The 20,929-nt window shown below is 43.7% G+C and overlaps 1 protein-coding gene and 1 long non-coding RNA gene across 2 annotated transcripts in view; one reads left to right on the top strand and one right to left on the bottom strand.

The window, feature by feature from the left end:
• LOC146425697 (uncharacterized) overlaps positions 1-20,353 on the bottom strand; it is a 177,705-nt gene extending 157,352 nt beyond the window's left edge. The window contains exon 1 of the long non-coding RNA XR_014846573.1: positions 20,059-20,353. This is a non-coding gene — a long non-coding RNA (uncharacterized LOC146425697). The remainder of the gene's footprint in view (positions 1-20,058) is intronic.
• On the top strand, positions 269-1,250 carry LOC146425698 (endogenous retrovirus group V member 2 Env polyprotein-like). Its single transcript, XM_085041504.1, is given in 3 exon segments — positions 269-323; positions 776-1,069; positions 1,072-1,250. Coding segments are annotated over 3 exon segments (528 nt in total).
• Positions 20,354-20,929: the final 576 nt, after the last annotated feature.

Genomic DNA, 20,929 nt, shown 5'->3' with positions numbered 1-20,929 from the left:
ATGGGAACACCTCCTTTTCAATTAATGCTTGTTAATCAATCTATTACTTATATAGAATCAAAGTTTGCGGGACCCAATCTTGGCTATTTTAACAACACTAGCAATTGGACCAAAATTGTTTCCCTACCATAGGTCTGGTTTAACATAACTTTACTTGTCCCCTCACAACAATGGCATAACTATTTGTATGCCAGACATACTAACGACCCCTTAATAAGAATTACAGTGAGTTGTGATTTGCCAGATGGTTATTGGTGGTTGCGCAGAAATGGAACAGCCCATAAGCAATTACCCGGAAATTGGACAGGATAATGTACCATGGGGTACCTTGTCCCACACATACAGATGATAAATCACACTAGTTCAATTACAGGGATTGTTAGAGGAATCTGGAGAGGAGTTTGGAAAAATCTATTAAGTTGAAGTGTATCGTTGAACCCTCTAAATAGATATAACACAGGTTAGGGCCTTATTATTTCCTCTAGGAATAGCACAGTTAGAAATGGCAATATGTCGCTGTTGAGCAGCTAGCAGAGTAATGAAAGCACCAGTTCTCAGTGGCAAGAAGGAATGACCTTTATTGTTTTGATTTCATCATATATATAGAGTTTTCAAAAGTCACTCAGATTGGTCGGTCAGAAGCCTTCCCCTAGGCTTGATTGGCCAGGCTTGCACCGTCCAAGTTCTGGGACACTGTTCCAATAACATCCAAACTTTATCTTTATTTATAAAACACAAGAAGAATTCTCATGGGAAAAGCCTGTGCTAGCCACAGCAATAGTAAACATCTCAGCAGAAATGGAAATAATTGCAAATACACTAGCAGATGCCATTGGACGGTCGCAAACAGAAGTCAATTCCCTAAAGGAAGTAGCACTCCAAAATTGAACGGTATTGGATATGATTACAGCACAAATGGGAGGAGTTTGTACACTAGTAAATACTAGTTGTTGTACATATGTAGATCAATCAGGGCAAATAGCAACAGATATACATACAATCTGGCAACATGCAAGGGTACTTCATGAAGTAACAAAAGATGACACTTCTTGGACAACCCACTTAGGGGAAACATGTCTTGGCTCCCAGATTTCAATTGGCTAAAACAGTTCTTCATGGTAATTTTGTTCTTAGGAATAATCATTCTCTGTACCTGTGTATTCAGTCAATGTTTTCTGTGGTGTTGCAAACAGAATACAACTTCTTATGATGACTGGAAAAGTTACCAGTTGAGGCATAGAATAGAATAGAAAGAGGAACATATTTTCTGGGAATGCACACAGACACCTCAATATAACTTGTGAAACAATTCACAAAGGAGTAAAGAAAGGGGGCACTTGATGCCTATATAATTTGGGTCAGAGGTAAAAGATGCTTATATAGCTTGAGTTATAAGATACCTATATAACCTGAATCATAACTTTTTTTACTAATATAACTTTAATTATAACTTTCTATACAATGTAATGGCTGGTATATGGTTAACTAGTTGCTTAATGCTGACTAGACAAAAAAAAAAACCCAAAAAAACAACAACAACAAAAAAAACACTCCCCAGATGGATAGTTTCAAAGATGGACAAGTATAGTACTAATGAGAAATTGGCAAATGTAAAGCCAATTAGCCACAAAATAAAGAATTTAGACCAGTTAGAACTGTAGACACCAAGGAACACCATAACTGCACATGCTCCAAAGACAAAGGTGAAAAGTTCAGATTCGAAGAAGACCTTGAGCCTTCATCACAAGAAGACCCCTACGACCACCAAATTGGGCAGGAGCAAGCACAGCACAAAAGTGTCGCTGTTGAGGTGGACTCGACACATGTGTATAGAGGAACAACAATTCAGTCCAAGAAAAGAAAAGAGCTACTTTATTACTACAGAGCTTCTTTTATACTATTTCATAGCATGCACCCTATATGTCCATTGGCTCCAAACTTACTACATTTTAAACTCATTGGGTGCCTATAGGTAGCACACTATCTCGCAACAGCCTCCTTCAAACAGGTGCAAATTCCTTCCTGTGTTTTTATTTCTTGCTCGTGTTGACGCTAAGATTCTCATGGGTATGAGCGGATTGTATCGATTCCATGTCTGTGAACTGAGGCAGTGAGCTGAGGCAAGCTACCTGTCAGTTCTCACACAAAATAACTATTTATAACCATGAGATCATATTATGTAAATAAGCTCCAGTGTTGCAAAATGTAATAGGGCTTGTGTCAAGTACGAGCAAGACTTGTGTTAGGTGAACAAGCTGAACATAGGCCTCAGTAGAGCCCTGGCAAAGTGTCGTGAGAAAAATACCGAAAGTCACAGCTGTGCCTCTAGGCTGTGAGAGAATTTCATGAGAAATTAAGGAGTAACTAAGGAGGATCTCTGAATGTGTGAGAAGAATGTAGATTGTAAGCTATGTGATATAAATAGAAACACTGTAATAGTATATAAGCCACCCATACGGTGAAATAAATGGAGCTTGCTTATATCTCACATTGAGACTGCTGCTTGCTCACTCTCGCCGCGAATTCCAACGTCACTCCAGTGCATATATAATGATGTTATAATGACATAATAACATTAAGCGATATTTACTGTATAAATGAACCACAGCACTTGACAAAAATGGGTGAGTTAGATGTAGAAATCCCCCTCACCTCCAGCTCTGCAATAAACAAATACCGGCTCTATAGACACTGGTCTATGGGGTTTTATTTCCAGCCTATCTTTTTGGGCATCACAGGGAATTAGTGAGTAAGGTCCCCTGGTGTCTTGGTTTGAAAGACAGGTGTCTACTAAGAAAGGTGGAAACCTTCCTTTAGAATAGAGAATATGACCCCCCCTTCCCTCTGAATTATTATAACTTTGGAATCAAGGGCTTTCAGGCAAAGATATGGGGAAAGGAATAACAGTTCTTTACTAGTATCTATAACAAAGTAAACAAGCAACAAACAATAGTAGCAACAACAAACAAAACCCAGAAACCTGTTGGCAGCTTGCTCTGGGCTGCCAGACACCCTTTCCTTTGGTGCAGTTACAGTCACAGCCAGCAGGGGCGACGTTGAGCTCCCAGCCAGGCAGGGCAGGTGCGATGACTCCCGAGCAGTTGCAGGTGGCGCTGTGGCACGAGGTCAGCTCCTCATCTCACGTGGGTAATGGCGGGTGAGCTGAACTGCAGGACAGCAGGACAGCCCGCAGCAGGGAGCTCAGAGTAGCGAGCTGGAGCAGCAGGGCTCGTTCACCCAGGCTAGCCAGCAAAGGTGGCAGAAACTCCACAGTTATAGGAGACACCGCGGTGCGTTCCGGCAAAACAGGGTGGGGGCAGCGACAGGCGGACTCCTCCGAATTTGCTGCAAAAGCGCAGCTGGGGAGGTGCGTACTCCCAGCAGGGAAAAGGGTCGGAATCCCACGCCCTTTCCCAAGCAAGAGCTCACCGAGCCAGGAGGAGAAGGCAGTGCACAGCCGGACTCCCAAGATCCTTCCAGACAAAATGTCCAACTCGCAGCTGGATAAACACATCCTGGGATGGGTGAGCAACTGGCTCACAGGTCAGGCGCAAAGGGTTCTAGTGAACGGGGTGACATCAGACTGGTGATCTGTCACTAGTGGGGTTCCACAGGGCTCCATCTTATGCCCTGTGCTCTTCAATATCTTCATAAATTACTTGGACACAGGACTGGAAGGAATACTAAGCAAGTTTGCAGACAATACAAAACTGGGAGAAGCTCTTGACTCTTTTGAAGGCAGGAAGGCCCTGCAGAGAGGCCTTGATAAATTAGAGGGCTGGGATATCACCAACCATATCAAGTTCAATAAGGGAAAGTGCTGGATTTTGCACCGGGGATGGGGCAACCCTGGATGTACGTACTGGGGAATGAGACGCTGGAAAGCAATGCTGCAGAAAGGGACCTGGGGGTCCTGCTCAGCGGCAAGTTGAATATGAGCCAGCAGCGCCCTGGCAGCCAGGAGGGCCAACCATGTCCTGGGGTGCATTAGGCACAGCATCACCAGGCAGTCAAGGGAAGTGATTGTCCCGCTCTGCTCTGCACTGGGGTGGCTTCACCTTGAATACTGTGAGCAGTTTTGGTTGCCAGAATATAAAAAAGATATTAAGGTATTAGGGAGTACCCAATGGAGGACAACAAAGATGGTGAAGGGCCTTGAGGGGAAGCTGTATGAGGAGCAGCTGAGGTCGCTTGGTCTGTTCAGCCTGGAGAAGAGGAGAGTGAGGGGAGACCTCATTGCAGCCTACAACTTCCTCATGAGGGGAAGAGGAGGGGCAGACACTGATCTTTTCTCTCTGGTGACAAGTGATAGGACCTGAGGGAACGGCCTGAAGTTGTGTCAGGGAAGGGTAAGGTTGGATATTAGAAAAAAGTTCTTCGCTCAGAGGGTGGTTAGGCACTGGAACAGGCTCCCCAGGGCAATGGTCACAGCACTAAGCCTGACAGAGTTCAAGAAGTATTTGGACAATGGTCTCAGGCACATGGTGTGACTCTTGGGGATGGTCCTGTGAAGAGCCAGGAGTTGGACTCGATCCTTGTGAGTCCCTTCCAACTCAGCATATTCTGCAATTCTGTGATTCTCCGTAAGGGAAGAATTAAATAGGGGATGTTGGAGAAGACTTCAAGAAGGTCTGCATAATGTTCATCTCATTTGTACTACTGATCACCAGTAGTGAAAACCTGATCCCCTTGACCTAATTCTGCACCACAGTTCTCTCATTGCTCCAAGATGTTTGCAGTAAGAGTTTCACACCTCAAAGACAATCCCATGCAGCCAACTCCCCTCAGCTCTCTCCTCCCTGATTTCTCCTTCTCTGTTTTAACATGAGGAGAGGCAGCTCAGGAGTTTTAACAAATTACAAGAATATTCTCCTATAGGATGTGTCATCACTAGTAGAGATTCCTCCCAACAACTAGGTAAATCTAGCTTGCCATTAGCACTACAGGCTTCATAAACCATCATTTGACATAATGTCCTATTTCAATTTTTTTCTGTGTTTCAGCCAGCTCAATTTAAGAGCAAGATTACAGTCAAACAATGTTTTTCTGTGTTGTTATGACTTGTGTTAGAAGCAGCTCTGGAGAGAAGATACTTGTAACTCTTAAGTGTTTCAACCACATAAATATTTGGAACACTCAATAGGGTTTCCTTTTCTCTAGTTCCACTTGAATTTCCTAATAGATTTTATCCATGTTTACCTGTTTTAACATAAGAGATTTGCACCAAATATTGTTTAGGAACTGGTGTTTATTCATGAAGAACATGAGTCTGGTAGTCAAAATAGATTCATGTACTGGACTTCCATCTTCCATCTGAAGGAAAGGCATAGGCATTAACAATTAGGATACCTCTAAAATAACTGTTTGCAGACTGCTGATACTTACTGGCTTCATTGGACTACATATTCTCCAATTCCACTCTCTTACTACATTCTGTTGGGTCTTTCTTGCATCTGATATCTGTTTCTTACATGAAAGGCAATGAGGAAAACAGATACTGTGCAAGTCTCCATCATATTTATTTTAAGGAACTATTTTTGAGCTAGTGAATAAGCACATTTTTACATGTGATGTTGTATGAGGGAATCAGGGTTAACCAGGAGAGAATATATAAATTCATAACAGCTATCTATTCAACTCAGATAAGACAGAATGTTATTCAGGGTTGATTCCAGTCTTCTCCATGCATAAACTACCTTTGAAGTAGTGAAGCACAGATGTCCTGATTGTTTAGCTATATAAGGCAGGCTCACTTTTGCTCTTTGTTTCCAATCTGGTGATTTTTAACACTTTTTCTGTATATTAAGCCACTTTCTATACACCCTCTTGACATATGTCAGTTTTAGAACTTCTCAGTCCAAAAGTTAAAAAGCCTCCAGTGCAATGAGAGTTTGTAACAATAGGTAGCTGGTAGAAATATTTCAAAATGTCTATCAGATAAAGCACAGTTCAGGACTCAGGTAAAGGAATGATGCATTTCTATGGCCTACTTTGACTTATCTGCAAGAAGGGCATATCCCTGCTGCATGTACAGCAGCAAAACTTTGGTTGACTGAGCATGTTAAGGGGAAAAAAAAGAATGAGAGGTTACCAAGTAGCCAAGCAAAGAATTTCAGGAGCACAAGTTTGAATTGAGCCTTCTACATAACTTTAAATTATGAAGTCTTTATGAAAATTGCTGTTGAACAACTAGATGCTTTTCTGCTTCCCTACTATTTTTCACCAGGAGGTGCTGGTCTGTTATGATCCCAGTAAGAAAGGCACTCAGAGCTCTGTAAGGTTTCATTTAAAATGCTTTTTATTAGAGCTAAGACTATAAGGAGAGAATAATATAGTTAATCTCATGTCCTTTTAGATGCTGAGAACCCTGAGTGGAGTAGCATCAAATGGGCCTCCAATCCATGTGCAGCACACAGGCAGACCCAGTCCATAGAAGTTCTCCCATTTCAGTCATTTGAGTTATTATATAATTTTTCTTATAAGAAAAAATTCTCCTCTATCATAAAGGACATTCACACAAGAACTTCTTGCTGCAGTTTTAGATAAAGGCAAGCCTACACAGGTGGTGTAATCATGGTACCAAGTGGGAGATGCTTGCAGGCTCCTCTGTTACAATGAGCTGGCTGAGGTCATCCTGTGGCCAAATAATTTGTGCAGCACAGCACAAGCCTGAAGACTCACTCCTGTTAGATCACTAACTAATCGATGGACACTGGTCTGCCAGCCATGATCAGTACACCTGCTAAGGGTTTTTCCAAGCTGTCTACAGTCCTTGAGAGTGAGTCTAGCACTAAGAATTAAACTCAATTCTTTCACAAGGCTATAATTAGCCTGCCAACAGTGCATGCATCACTTCAACATTTAATAAACATAAGTCATTCAAAGACCTCCTGCACTGAACAAAGAAGACTTCTTGTCTGTCTGCTAATCATTGCTGTGACAATATTTTTATTAATACCTTTAAGTTTACTACTCAATTTTCAGTTCAGTAGAACACATTTACAAAGTATTTTGCAAAACATAGAGGCTTCAACAAATGACTCACTGAGAATTAGTATCATAGAAGAGACAATTGCTCAATATTTTAATACATATTTTACTATTCTTAGTTGTTATGGTGGCTGTAGATCACATCATGTCATGTTGGCTTTTAGCATCATTTCTCAAAGCACATCATAGGAAAATGCCTGTCCTCAGTGTCTGTCTGCCTTCAGTGGTCAAGCATGATAGGCTTCCAAACATTTTGTTGAAAATCAAATGAGATATATTTATTACAAACTTTGTACTGTCACTTGAGGAAGGATTACTCACAAATGTAATATCATAAAAGGCAATGGGAAGACTAATGTCAACAAAGATTAAATGGGGATAACAAAGATAAAGTGGGAAAGTAGATGACTGGCAATATCTAAAAAGCTGTATCTAAGATTTTCCTTTCCCTGGTCCCTACCAAGCACGCATCATAGGGCTTGGAGGGTAATATCAGATTTTTCTGTAGGTGTTGACTATCCTTACTTTTAGGTAACATGAAATACAGCAGCTTGTCTTTACTGTAAATCTGAGAAAAATATCAGGTCCAGATTTACGGCTGATTATAATTAGTAATGAACGTAAAAGCAAATAGGTGAGTGTCTTGGTTTGAAAGACAGGTGTCTGCCAAGAGAGGCTGAACCCTCCCCTAGAGCAGAGGATGTGATTTTCCTTCCCCTCCTCCCTCCGAATTATTTAATTTTGTAAATCAAGGGCTTTCAGGCAAAGGTATGGGAAAAAAGGAGTATCAGTTCTTTACTAGTATCTATAAACAAACAATAACAATAATAGCAAACCACAACTAGAACCAGAAAACCAAACAGCAGATAACGTGAGCTGCTGAACCTTCTCCCGTGTGGTGTAATCACGGTTGCAAGCAGCAGGGGCGCTGTTGAGCTCCCGGCCGGCCAGGGCAGGTGCAATGACTCTCGAGCAGCTGCAGGTGGCGCTGTGGCGCAGGGTCAGGTCACCGTTCGGCAGCTGCAATGGCGAATGGGCTGAGAAACACGCAGGGCAGCGGAAAACAGCTCAGGGCAGCGAGGGAACAGGGCAGCAGGAGCGGGCGCTCTCTCTCTCTCTCCGGCCAGCGAGAATTTCTGCAGTCACAGCAGACGCCGCGGTCTCGTGCGGCAGAGGGCGGGGGCAGGCAGCAGGGGCCGCGGGACTCTCCCGGCAGCAGCCACGAGGGAACGCAGCCCGGGGGGGGGGAAAACGCGCCCTTCCCCGTGAGGAGAAAAGTTGAATCAAAGCTCACCCAGCCAGGAGGGAAGAGAAACAGGGCACAGTTGGATTTCCTCTGGTAGCAGCTGGAAAGCAAAGAGCCAGCAGCCTCTACCCTCAGCGTCCGAACCACGAGAGAGAGTTCCCAGGGCCGGCTCTCCCTTACCTTGCCCTGCCCAAAAACCTAGCCTTTGTCTTTTACAAAAGGCTTGATCGCTCCGAACATCGGACCATTTGTTGCTTAGTAACAGGAATGGGAAGAAATTCTCAACCCCCGACAGTGAGTAAACTCCATCTTCAGTATTATTTCCAAGACTATACACCCACATAGGAAGGATATTATTGCCTTGGAGACTTCTTTCTATATTTCAATAATCTAAGCTATGAAGGCAGATTTGAGGCACTTGCATTTATTCTTTACAGAAAGTTGCTAATAATATATGCTCAATCACAAATATTTTCCATAGTAAAACAAAGAACATACTTTTTAATTTTAAAATTTTTCTGCAATTTTGAGGTTTGCTTTAATTTTTCACAGTCCTGGGGACTCTCACTGTATTATATTAAATACAACATGTATAGTATGGGAAATAATGTTTGCAGGACAAGTTGCCTAAGACTTGACTTAAATAGACCACCAATATTAATGAGCAAACAGATCTTCAAGCTCATTGCTAGCACTCACTTATGAAATTTCCAATAGCATGTCAATTATTTTTGCGTGTCCACTGGCAAGCACAACTATGGCAAACTAACTGACCATGCAGCCCACAAAGGGAGACAACTAGATCTCTGACTTGGGCTGCTGATGAATCCTCTTTCTAGTAATGGTGGGCTCTGTAGTCTGTTACCATTATCAAGGCTTTATATTCTACATATTAGAAGATTAGGAGCAGAGAGAGGAAAATCAATGTCAGTAAAGTTCATTAGATTTGCACAATGAATAACTTGAGGACATAAATATAAATGAATTAATAGATTTATTTGGAAGGTATAGGTAAGTATGATAAAAGATCAGGGGCAGATAAACTAAAAAGTATTCAATGAACTCATCTTATTTCTGAATTTGCCTTCTGTTAGGAAAGATTCACAGAATGGTTGAGGTTGGAAGGTACCTCTCTGGAGGTCATCTGGTCCAACTCCCCTGCTCAAGCACAGACACCTAGAACCAGTTGCACAGGACCATGTCCAGGAAGCTTTTGAATATTTCTAAGGAGGGAGAGGCTGCAACTTCTCTGGGCAATCTATTCCGGTACTTAGTCACCCTCACAGTAAAAAAAGTGTTTCCTGATGCTCGGATAAAACAACCTCCTGCATTTCGGTTTGTGACTATTGCCTTACCCCCTGTCACTGGACACCACTTAAGAGCCTGGCTCCATCATCTTTACACCCTCCCTTCAGGTATTAATATACATTGATAAGATTCCCCCTGAGCCTTCTTTTCTCTACACTAAACAATCACAGCTCTCTAAGCCTTTCCTTATAGAAGAGATTCCCTAGTCTGTTAATCATTTTAGTGGACCTGTACTGGACTCTCTCCAGTATGTCCATGTCTCTCTTGTACTGGAGAGCCCCAAACCAGACACGGGACTCCAGGTGTGGCCTCACTGATGTTGAGCAGAGAGTAAGAATAACCTCCTTTGACCTGCTGGCAGTATTTTGTCTAATGCAGCCCAGGATACCATTTGCCTTCTTTGCAGCAAGGGCACATTGCTGGCTCATGTTCAACATGGTGTCCACCAGGACTCCTAGGTCCTTTTCTGCCAATTTGCTTTTCAGCTGCTCAGCCTGCAGCATATATTGGTACATGAGGTTGTTCCTCCCCAGGACTTTGTACTTCTCCTTGTAGAACTTCATGTGGTTCCTGTCTACCCAAATATTTTGCTCCAGAGGGCTATCTCCATTGACATATAAATACGGGATAACAGAGTAATATAAAAGGGCTATCTTAGGGAGGACTGTGCTATTTTGGTAAGAGCATCTAACAGGATGAAATAATGAATAATTTTTGTTCTAGAATTAGAAATTAATAAAGATTGTTTTTGTTCTCTTCAGATATTTTATTTGTGGAAGAAAAAAAGAGTGATAAACCTGCAAAGAAAAAAATATGAGGAAAACATATAATGAAATCAAATGTGTATAAATTCAAACACATTCTGAGGGAGTTGGATTTCTTGCTGGACATATATATTTTTATAAAATGAAGGTTAAACAAAGGTCAAAACAATACCAGACTCCTCTATTTAGTCTTCCTTTTTTGTAATACTCTGCAAAGAGAAGCGTGATTTGAGGGTTTGGGAGATGTTGAACTGCAGGCAGGCACTCAGTTCTTATTGAGGAATTACCTTGTTATGGCAAGTGGGATTAGAAGCAATGTAAATGGGTTCTCCAAAATATTCCCTCATTTTTGAGTATTTCAGCACTGGGATGAGAGCAGCAATGAAGTCAATGGAAGAAATATAGTAAAATCTTTCATCCTTGAAGATCAGAAAAAGAAAACTCTGGCTGTACTCTGATGCATACAGTGTAAGCTTTGTAGCTCATAGCACAAAATGTCAAGTGGTATAACAGCAGGAAACACACCCAACATTGAGTCAACCTATCTTCAGCAAGCTTTTTTCTTTTTTTTCCCTCTCTTTAATTTTTGTTTGCAAGTCAAAGATTAAGTATAATTAATTAGAGGATTACCCATATGCCATGGCTAGATGGCAGAGATGTACCTTAGAAACACAGATTTTCAGTCTTGTGTAATTACTTTGAAATGGTGCTTGTCAGATCAGATTTTTATTTTTACATTTTGGTCAGATACAACAGAATTACACTACATACCAAGTAAACTAAGACTGTGAGAGATACAGGTCAATTAATTTTCCCTATAAAACTGACAGCACTCAAACCTCTGCATAAATCTTCCTTGGAGTAAGGGCAAAAACCCTATCCACGAACGAACGCACGCACGCAGCCGCGCACCAGCTCACTGCAGCCCTCACGGAGCCTTTCGCGGCCGCGGAAGCCCACCACGCACGCCCCACCGCTTGGAGGGTTATACAATACCCAGCACGTATACCTACCGTACCACATACAGCCCCAGCAGCGCAAGGGCGGGATGTCCGGCCCCGCCCCCCGGCAGCCTCCATTGGCCAGCCCCCGAAGAGTGCTCGGCGTGGATTGGGGTGTTGTTGGTGTCCCTTGTTGACTGACAGGCCAGCCGATCGGCCGTAAGAGTGCCTGCGTGCCTGCATGCCTCCGTCCGTAGTTCTGACCTACTAACACATATTTTCGTGTTGTCACTTGCTCCCTCACTCCAGCTTACTCTGCTCCCGGACGAAGTGGGACGTTGCTGCTTGCCTGTCCTTACCCGCTTTGCCTCGACCAGGTGCTTCTCTTATCGCTCTGCACTGAAGGTAGGAATGCGTGCTCAGAGTGGCGTCATGGGAAGAAGCCTGGGGTGAGGCGGGGTGAGGCGGGGCGGGCGGGCAGGCGTGTGTGGGTGTGGAGCTGTTAACGTTTTGTTGGCGTGTCAGTGCCGGGGCTCGGCGCGCCTAAAGGTAGCAGGCACTACGTGTGCGTGAGTATGAAAGGCCATAGTAGTTTCAGTGCAGAGTAAAGGTGGTTAATTACAACCCTTTTGTGCGTTAACGAGAAAAATCAGAATTTTGCGCCGATGGATTGTCAGAGGCTGCCGGAGAGACCCCACTTTTACACGGTGTTGAAGGATATTGTTTGTGGGCAAACTGAATTAATGTTAGCAGTCTGCCCCACAACTCCTGTGTTTTGCTAGACTGTGTTTGCTTAATCCTTTTTCGCCACTTTTGTCGCGGTTTTTCTGACTCTAAGGGACCGATCACATAATATTTTCTGGAAATGTTGTGTTATGTAACCACGGAATTTGCTGGCAGTCAGGCTAGGAAGAGGGACCTAATTATGCAATTTTATCATCTTGCTACAAAGAAACTGGCACAATCCCACTTTAAAATGTAACTGACAGATTTTGTTAAGTACATTTAATAAGGAAAGTAGACAACTAGGTAAGTGGGGAGGTAATTCATGCTTGCTGACTATGTGTTGTGTACCTTAAAATGAAATTTGTGTTAATCTATATTTAGCCCTATCACATTTTAGCAACTGTTGATTCATGTGCTATTCCTGGTCTTTCTCCAGAGCTGTGCATATAAACATTCAAGGCCATTTGCTCGGATTTTTAACTCCATGCATTTAAGAGCCTTTTTGATAAGGCTGCATTTTTAGGAATGCATTTTACCTAGACACTAAATAATGTATTTGGAACTGAATTTTACTTATCACCCTTTTAAAAGAGGGGAACATGTAATTTAAGAGAAGAATGAATTTAAGAAAATGTCAATGGTGCTGAAGAAGCAAGATGGCCTGCCTGTGTCCTGACAGCTGCACTGGACTTGTGTGAAGAAGTAAGGCCAGGCCCAGGGGGCAGAGGAGTACCCTAGTTCCATGAAATCAGGCATTTTAGTGTAGTACACAACAAAAGCAGAAGTAGGTTAGTTATGACGTTCTCGGTAGCACTAACCTTCAGTTAGTTGGTGTATGATCACAACCGGAATGCAGGTGTTGTGGGTCATGGGGGGAGTATTGCAGCACTGCCAATATGGGGTGTGAGGGGGTGTCCCGATCCCGCACCCCGGAGGCTCCCACTGCTCCGAAGACTTGCACAACACGGGGTGTGGAGGTTGCTATGTCCTTCTGCTGGGAATGGCAGCAGGTTGGGACCTTTCGAACGTTTGCGCGGCAGCAGGTGAGGGCTAAGGGCATTGCTGTGATCCGCCGTTCTGGGCCTGGGGCAGGCACGGTGGCAGAGGCTTGAGAGGTTAGGAAGAGTGATAGTGCGGGTGTTCTCGCTGTAAACAGAGCGAGCCGGGCACCATGCACAATCGGTTATGGAGTGGGGCTCCTTGCTGCCGCGCCCTGCCCACCCATCACCCCCTGGTGGGGGCTTTGGTCGCAGGGTGGGTAGCGACAGGCAGATGTCATGTCTGACTGCCGCTTTTAGTTAAGGCGAATCAGACAGAGAGAGCCCCGCGCTTCCTCCCGAGGGTCTCCCTGTGGGCAGGTGTCCCCTCTTGGTACCCGCCTGGCTGCCCAGGGGCACTTCCTCCCTGGGATTTTGGCTGTGCCCCACTGTGGCTAGCACAGGCTTTTCCCATGAGAATTCTTCTTGTGTTTTATAAATAAAGATAAAGTTTGGATGTTATTGGAACAGTGTCCCAGAACTTGGACAGTGCAAGCCTGGCCAATCAGGCCTGGGGGAAGGCTTCTGACCGACCAATCTGGGTGACTTTTGAAAACTCTATATATATGATGAAATCAAAACAATAAAGGTCATTCCTTCTTGCCACTGAGAACTGGTGCCTTCATTACTCTGCTAACTGCTCAACAGCGACACCCCACTGCCACAGGTTGGGTGCCACTGTAGGAAGAGTACGGCTCACATACAGACAGTAGAAATCATGCACACACACACCCACCTGAATATTTAGGATTTCTCCTTAAGTCACAAACAATGAAAACTGACCTTTGCCCAATGCTGTTAATTTGCAAGTCATTTTGACATTTCAGTGGCAAAAGTTGTGGCTGGAAGTCCCATATTCTGAGTTCATCTTGTCCTCTGTCCTTGACAGAAGGCTACCTTGAAAGTTGCTGATGATAACTTGTCTTTATTAAATATGAGGCAATTTGTGTGTGCGCACACCTACAAAGATCTTCTAAGTAGACAAAACCAAAATTACCATGTTGATTAAACCCCCCAAAGTGAAAATTTAGTATCACAATGTCGGGGTTTGACCCTGACTAAACGCCGGCACCCCGGCTCTCTCTTGCTGCAGACATGCAGGATAGGGGAAGAAAAAAAACTGTAAAAACACACACCAATCTCATGAGTTAAGTGAGATAGGACACTGGTAGGAGGACGCACGGAAGAAAGGGCAGACAGGCTCTAAACTTAAAGTTGCAAAGTGATTTAATTACCTAACCAAGTTGGAGTATAAATGAGAGACAAAAATAAACTTTTCATACACTATTTTGTTCACTCACCCCCCTCCCTCTTACGAGCCCATTTTTTATTCACCCCCTTTCCTCCTTCCAACCAACAACTCAGGTAGGGGGGCAGGGTGTGGGGTATTTTCTCAGACCACAGAGCAGGTCCATAAATCTATTCATCACCACAATTCTTCTACTACAAATACTCTTTACTTATCTCTCTCTCTCTAGACAGTTTCTCTGCTCTCACCCCCTCCCTCTTAAGAAGCAGTCTCTCCGCTCACCCCCCTTCCCTCTTTCCAACCAACAACACAGGCAGGGGGCAGAGTAAGGGGTTTGTTCTCTGGTCAGTCCATCAGGGAGAGGGGTCCTCTACTTAGCCACAGGGTCCCTCCCATGAGAGACAGTCCTCTGGGAACTTCTTTAGCGTGGGTCCAATGTCACGAGCAACATCCCGCCCGAATTCTGCTGCAACATGAGTCCTCTTTATTCACAAGGTGCTGTGCAGACTCTCCCGAGCTGAGGCCAGGCTGCTTCCATCCCAGGAGCAAGGCCTTTCTCTCTCTTGCAAGGCTTTTGCACTTTTAACTCTACTCTTTAGATGAGACTCCCACTGGTTCACAGCTTTCTCCAGGCATCCACCTGCTCCTCTGGCATGGGCTGTGGGTGAATTTCTGCATCCTTGTGGACTCCATGGGCTGCAGGGGGACCTCCTGCTCCCCCCATGGTCTTCACCATGGCTAGCAGAGGTTTTTCAGCTCCGGCGCCTGGAGCACCTCCTCCCCCACCTTCTTCACTGACCTTGGTGTCTCCATGTTGTTTTCCCTTCACATATTTTTACCTCCACCTCCTCCTCCTCCTCTTCTAACTACAAAGAAGTGCGTGACTACCTTGTTTTGATATTTTCTTAAATATGTTTTCACAGAGGCATAACTAGCACTTCTAATTGGCCCATACTTGGCCAGCAGCATGTCCATCATCTTCAGAGCCATCAGAGATTGGCTCTGCTGGACTTGAAAAAACTTCCAGAACTTTCACTCTGGACACACAAGAGCCATCTTTGTGCCACTCCCCACCCCTCAGACACTTCCCCAAGCCCACCACAACAGCTTCGGTGGGCTTTAAATTTCTCTTAGATGTTAAAGATACTTTGCTGATGTTTTGGGCCAATCAAAACCACCACACACAACCATGGTGTATGTTCAGTATAACTGCTGTAGGTAGTAAGAGTAAAAAAAAAAAAATATATATATAGACTGTATTTTTGATTACATGCACAAACTTTTCTGCTACTTGATTGTTGGGGTCAAGTACAGTTTTGCCATAGTAAAGCTGTTTGGATTAACTGTGTTAAAAACTTTTTTTTTTCTTGTCCTTTATAATTTGAATGATTGCACTCAATTTCATTGTGTTCACTAGTATGTATGTAACCTACTTTGAGTCATCTTTGTTCTTTTCATTAATTAATTCAGTCTAGAGCATAGTTTAAAATATTACTATGGGTATTAGTTTTACCATCTTTATTCAATTAAACTGTTGCTTAGATAAGAAATTAGAGTGCATTTTGGTCCAAAGACCTGATTTAAACCAACCAAATCAAGGATTACTGATTGAAGATCCTTAATATTATTTGGACTACCAAATATATCATTATGAGTTCTCACATTGCAGATGTTTTTATTTGACTGTTGAAGTATTAAAAGTTTGTAAAATTATCTGCCTTTATTTTCCATTCTTATGTATTTTTCATTTTAACTCATTCTCTAAAGGTCTGTTAACTAGCTTTCAAAATATCCAGCTTCCTGAATTTGATTTCAAGACTTCAAATTTCTTTTGGAATTTATTTATTTATTTTAAAGGACCCAGTTTGAAAGGTGTCAAAAAGCTTACAGTCTTCCCATGAACAATAGGAACCTACATAATCTCTTCACAATATATCCTAAGAAGGAATAGTATTTTCCATGCTTTGGCTGATATTTGTACAACATACGTGCATTCTATCTATTGCAATAAAAGGAATGCACAGTCTAGAAAATATATCAGTACTCTCTTGCTTTTTTCAAGGCTTTATCTTAAAATAATGTGCATAAATAAAATAAACCTTTAACCCATTCTAAATTGACTTAGTTTAGCAAATAGTTGTGGAGACTGTTTATGAAAGTTTCCTCTTCCAGACAGCAATCTTGCTGCTGTTATAACATCATGCAATAATATGTACAACTGAGTCTTATTATACCCTGCTGTCTTGGTTTGAAAGACAGGTGTCTGCTAAGAGAGGTGGAACCCTCCCTTAGGACAGAGAATGTGATTTCCCCTCCCTCCGAATTATTTTAATTTTGAAATCAAGGGCTTTCAGGCAAAGGTATGGGAAAAGGAATAACAGTTCTTTACTAGTATCTATAAACAAGCAATGACAAGAATAACAACAACAAATAGAACCAGAAACCAATAGCAGATGGCTTTTTGAGCTGCCGAGCACTTTCCCGTGTGGTGTAATCACGGTCGCAAGCAGCAGGGGCGCTGTTGAGCTCCCGGCCGGGCAGGGCAGGTGCGATGACTGCCGAGCGGCTGCAGGTGGCGCGGTGGCGTGGGGTCAGGTCGGCCTCACGCAGCTGGTAATGGCGCACGGGCTGAGAAAGCAGGCAGGCAGCTCGGAGCGGTGAGCGGGGCGGCAGGGGCAGCGGGCTGGCTCTCTCTCCTGGGCTAGCCAGCGAGGTGATAGGGACTCTGCAGTCACGGCAGACACCGCGGTCTCGTGCGGCGAAAGCAGGGCGGGCGGCAGGGACAGCCGGACTCCCCTGCAGCTGCAGCAAAGCGCAGCCGGGAAAGGTGCACGTTCCCAGCGGGGAAAGGGGTTGGATTTTTCCCCAGCCAAAAGCTCACCCAGCCAGGAGGAGAAGGCATAGCACAGTTGGATCTCCCGCGGTCTTAGCCAGAAGCAAAAGCAGCTCGCTTTCCTCCCGGTGTCCGACGGACAAGTACCAGTCCCAAGGGCTGGCTGCCTCCTCCCCTTGCCCTACTTAGCACACCCTTTTGTCTCTTACAAAAGATTTGATGGCTCTAATCACCCAGATATTTGTTGCTTAGTAACAGGGATGAAGAAAAAATTCCAATGCCCCCAACCTCTGACACCTGTTAAGCAATGTATCTGACCCCTCAGCTTAATTGACACTTGTCATGATTTATTACAGTCAGTTATGAGATATAAATGTGCTTAGGATGTGTAATAGGAAAAAACCACCCCACTTCCTGTGGCCGATTCTATGTATGACAAGATGACAGTTCATTTCAGTGTATTTTACAGTGTTTGAGGAAGAATTTCAAAAAAGATATTTATAACTGTCTAATACTGATGGTAATGACTGACAAAAATAAAATTGTGTAAACAAGGACATATTTGGATGTGATTCAAAATGTATTATAAGCAATGCTTCTGAAAACCTTTTGGTTTTAAAGGCATACCTGTAATGGATTAGTATTGGTGATGCCTTAAAAGCTGGTAAAAATAAGAGGCAGACACAGCAGTATAGGGAAAAAAAGGTATTACCTTGTTTTTAATAGGATCTCAGGTGCACCCTTGTCAAAGGTGGAAACACGCTGAGGAGCACACTCATGTACAACGCATATACAATTTTATGGACCTCACAAATTAGCATATCTACCTCAAATTCCCCAATAAGAAACTTAACAAATGAAGTAATTGTCCCCCTATTCTAATTACCTCCTTCCAAGTGAGACTACAGTCTAGTTTACAAACACATGTTCCAGAGAGGAGGCTCCGTCCAAGTTTGGAGCCTCTAGTTTTGAGATAGTAGGGATGTTTCGTCTTCTCCCAGAGAACTCCCAAACTAGGCTAAATATCAGAGTACAAGGGTTATAGACATGTAGGGCTAAGGTACAGGGAGTGTTTGTGAAAAGTACAAGGAAAGGGAAAGGGTATAAAAATGTCTAAAATGGGTATTAAAAGGGTATAAAGAGAAAAGACAAAAACCATCAGGCATCATTTCCCCCCTTTTTAGAGACTTGCGTCAGGGTTGTTTTTGCAACAGGTTTCACGCTTGCTTGTTATAGATTGCACAATATCAGTCATCTCTCTCTCTATCACTACTTTCTTCAGATGTTTTAAATGATTTTCTGTTCCCCAGTGGGTACTCTCATGTTCCCTCTGTGCTATTTCTCAAAGGAGCGGGGGTGGGACTACAACCTGGCTTACTGGGTAACAGTCCACCCACCCTCTTTAATTTCAGCCTTAAGAAATTTAATTCATTTATGGTCTCTCTGATCATATTTTGGAGTAAACCCTGTCAGATATACTTCTTTCTGTGGTACTACCGCAAGTATGCCTTTTTCTGCTATCCCTCTTGCTATTTCGTCAGCAAAGCAATTTCCCACTTCAGGGGTTGTCTTCCTCTTTTGATGACTTTTGCAATGCATGACAGCTACTTCTGCAGGCTTCCAGATGCTCTGCAGGAGTGCAAGGATTTGTTTTGCATGCTTGATACCATTACCTTGAGCAGTCAGCAGGCCACGTTCCTTCCAAATAGCTCCGTGGGCAGGGACAACACTGAAGGCATATTTGGAATTAGTCCATATATTTACCTTCTTTCCTTCGCTCTGTTCTAGAGCTCTGGTCAGTGCGATCAGTTCCCAATCAGGCTTCCTCAGAGGCACATTCTTCAGGTCTGGTCTGCTGGAATAGGTCTCCTCTATTATTTGCACAGTCATGCTCAGGTGGGTCATTAAGTAATGTGGATGACAAAAACATTGCAGGGTTTACAACAGATGTTTTTAGGGTAACATCGTCTTGTTCCAACAACACAGACTGGTATTTCAGCATTTTACTGGAGGATAACCTGTGTCCCCCCTTTTTCTCCAGCACAGAGATCATGGCATGGGGTACATACACGGCAATGTGCTGCCAAAAGGGTGAATTTACGTGTGGCGAGCACAGACCTTTCCCGTGAGAAATTTTTCTCTCTTCTTCCTGTGTTTTATAAACAAAGATAAAGTTTGGGTGTTATTAAAACAGTGTCTCAAGATATGGATGATTCAAGCCTGGCCAATCAACCTAGGGGGAGGTTTTGAATTGGCCCAATCTGAGTGATCTTTGAAAGTCTATATAAGTTGGAATTAATTAATAAATTTGGAACATTTTACCACACATTCGAGCCTCAGTCTCTCTCTCTCTGCTAGCGGTTCAACAGCAACATTTACGAGCCTGCTGTATTAGGATGACAGTTGCTGCCACAGCTTTCAGACACCCAGGCCACCCTTGGCTAACATTGTCTAGCTATTTTGAAAAATAGGCCACAGCTCTTTGCTGGTCTTCAAGGTGCTCTGCCGGTACCTCTAGAGCAAAATTCTGTTGCTCATATGTAAAAAGTCCAAAGGGCATAGTTAGGCCTGTGTCGTGGGTTTGAGACAGGACCCTTGCCAGGAGGACGCACGAAAAAGGGCAAACAGGCTTCAAGCTTAAAGTTGCAAAAAGTGTTTAATTACCTAACAGAATTGGAGGATAAATGCAAGGCAAAAATATACTTTTCATACATTATTTTGTTCACTCCCCCCCTCCCTCTTACGAACTTATAGTATTCACCCCCTTTCCTTCTCTACAATCCACAAGCCAGGTGGGGGGGGGGCAGGGTGTGGGGTCTCTTTTCAGTCCACAGAGCAGATTCTCAAATTTACTCATCACCACAATTCTTCTACTACAAATATTCTTTATCTCTACTTGTTTCTCTCTCTCTTCAGACAGTTTTCTGCTCTCACCCCCACCCTCTTAAGAAGCAGTCTCTGCACTCACCCCCCCCCCTTTTTTTCCTCTTTGCAAACTAGCAACACAGACAGGGAGCAGGTTGAGGGGTCTTCTGGTCAGTCCAATCAGGAAAAGAAATTCTTTACTTAGCCAGGGGTCCTTCCCACGAGAGACAGTCCTTTAAGAACTTCTTTGGCGTGGGTCTAATCTCATGAGCAACATCCCGCCCGAATTTTTGCTGCAACATGAGTCTTTTGTCCATAAGGTGCTGTGCAGACTCTCCCGAGCTGAGGCCAGGCTGCTTCCATGCCAGGAGCAAGGCCTATCTCTCTCAGTCAAGGCCTTTTGCAGTTTTAACTCTTAGATGAGATTCCCACTGGTTCACAGTCTTTTCCAGGCATCCACCTCCTCCTCTGGAGAGAGCTGTGGGTACATTTCTGCATCCTTATAGACTTCATGAGCTGCAGGAGGAATTTCTAGCTCCCCCATAGCTTCCACCACGGCTAGCAGAAAGTTTCAGCTCTGGTGCCAGAAGCACTGGAGCACCTCTTTCTCCCCCCTTCTTTACTGACCTTGGCACTCTCCATGCTGTTCTCCCTCACATATTTTCACCTGCACCTCCTCCTCCTCCAACTACAAAGTGAAAAAAGTGCGCGCCTGCTTTGTTTTGACTTTTTCTTAAATATGTTTTCACAGAGGCGTAACCAGCACCTCCAATTGGCCCAAACTTGGCCAGCAGCATGTCCATCACCTTCAGAGCCATCAGAGATTGGCTCTGCTGAACTTGATGTAAAAACTTCCAGAACTTGCACTCAAGACACACAGGAGCCATCTTTGTGCCACACCCCACCCCTCAGACACCTCCCTAGGCCTACTAGAACAGCTTCTGAGGGGCCCAAATTTCTCCTAGATGTT

This window comes from Lichenostomus cassidix, chromosome W (assembly GCF_008360975.1).
Source record: "Lichenostomus cassidix isolate B80296 chromosome W, HeHo_3.0, whole genome shotgun sequence".
NCBI lineage: Eukaryota > Metazoa > Chordata > Aves > Passeriformes > Meliphagidae > Lichenostomus > Lichenostomus cassidix.
The sequence above is the reverse complement of the archived record's forward strand: the minus strand, read 5'-3'. Positions and strand labels throughout refer to the sequence as shown.